The sequence below is a fragment of the Vicia villosa genome, linkage group LG3, assembly GCF_029867415.1.
Source record: "Vicia villosa cultivar HV-30 ecotype Madison, WI linkage group LG3, Vvil1.0, whole genome shotgun sequence".
NCBI lineage: Eukaryota > Viridiplantae > Streptophyta > Magnoliopsida > Fabales > Fabaceae > Vicia > Vicia villosa.
This window is the reverse complement of record NC_081182.1, coordinates 126,255,220-126,256,284: the sequence shown is the minus strand read 5'-3', so window position 1 is coordinate 126,256,284 and position 1,065 is coordinate 126,255,220. Positions and strand designations below refer to the sequence as shown.

The 1,065-nt window shown below is 31.2% G+C and overlaps 1 protein-coding gene across 1 annotated transcript in view; it reads right to left on the bottom strand.

The window, feature by feature from the left end:
• Positions 1 to 454: 454 nt before the first annotated feature.
• The window catches only part of LOC131656631 (peptide methionine sulfoxide reductase-like), a 1,491-nt gene continuing 880 nt past the window's right edge, over positions 455 to 1,065 (bottom strand). The window contains exon 3 of the mRNA XM_058926297.1: positions 455 to 1,032. Coding sequence (XP_058782280.1) covers positions 781 to 1,032 — 252 coding nt within the window. The 3' untranslated portion in view covers positions 455 to 780. The remainder of the gene's footprint in view (positions 1,033 to 1,065) is intronic.

Below are 1,065 nucleotides of genomic sequence, written 5' to 3'. Positions count from 1 at the left end.
CGTAGGCTTAATTTCTTCATCAGGATGTCTATGGATAGGTGGGGTTTGAATGACTGTAAGGAGAGAAAGACATCAGGCTTTTAATACATTTTATGTGATTTTGGTGAAAACTATATGAAATAAAATACATATGGTTAAGATGAGAGAGAGATATTAATACTAATAGAGAGGGATATTCATGTTCCTCTCTAAAGTCTTGTATGGATCCACTAAATTAATCATTAAATTAAGAGAGAGAATATAAGATTATTTTCTCTCTTGAGTTGAAGAGTATGATATTGTCAGTGCAACCGCAACAAAAGATTTACATTCAACTTAGTAATATACGTGGATCAATATAGTATCCACTAATTGAATATATACCTGTCGATTTGCTCAAATTCATGGTCAACAACATTAATATATTAATATATTAATTAAGAAATTATGCTGTAACTCAAATTGCAATTAAAGATACTCTAAAAAAAACTTCATTTCAAAACTATACATGAAAAAGAAAAACACCAATTATACAACTGATTTTTGATAATCTCTAACTTAAAAATCAAATAAAGTATGCAGTGTGTGACATAGTTTTATTGCTATATTAACAAAAACTTATCAACAAAACTATACATGAAAAAGAAAAACACCAATTATACAACTGATTTTTGATAATCTCTAACTTAAAAATCAAATAGAGTATGCAGTGTTTGACATAGTTTTATCGATATATTAACAAAAACTTATCAACAAAACCATTATTTTCCAACATCTGAACTAGTCTTCATGATAATTAATTCAACCATAGCATCGAATAGGGTCATTACATCCCTTAGAAGAAGATTGCTTGAAACCAAGTCTACCACCTTTCTCAAGATACTGCTGATGATACTCTTCTGCCCTGTAGAACTTTTTAGCAGGAAGAATCTCAGTAACAATCTTCCTGTTCAACTTCTTCTGTTGCTGTTCCAACGACTCCCGCGAAGCTTTCTCTTGCTCAGGGGTGTAATAGTATATTCCAGACCTGTATTGTGTTCCCACATCATTCCCCTGAAACACGGACATGATAAGAGTATCAGATAC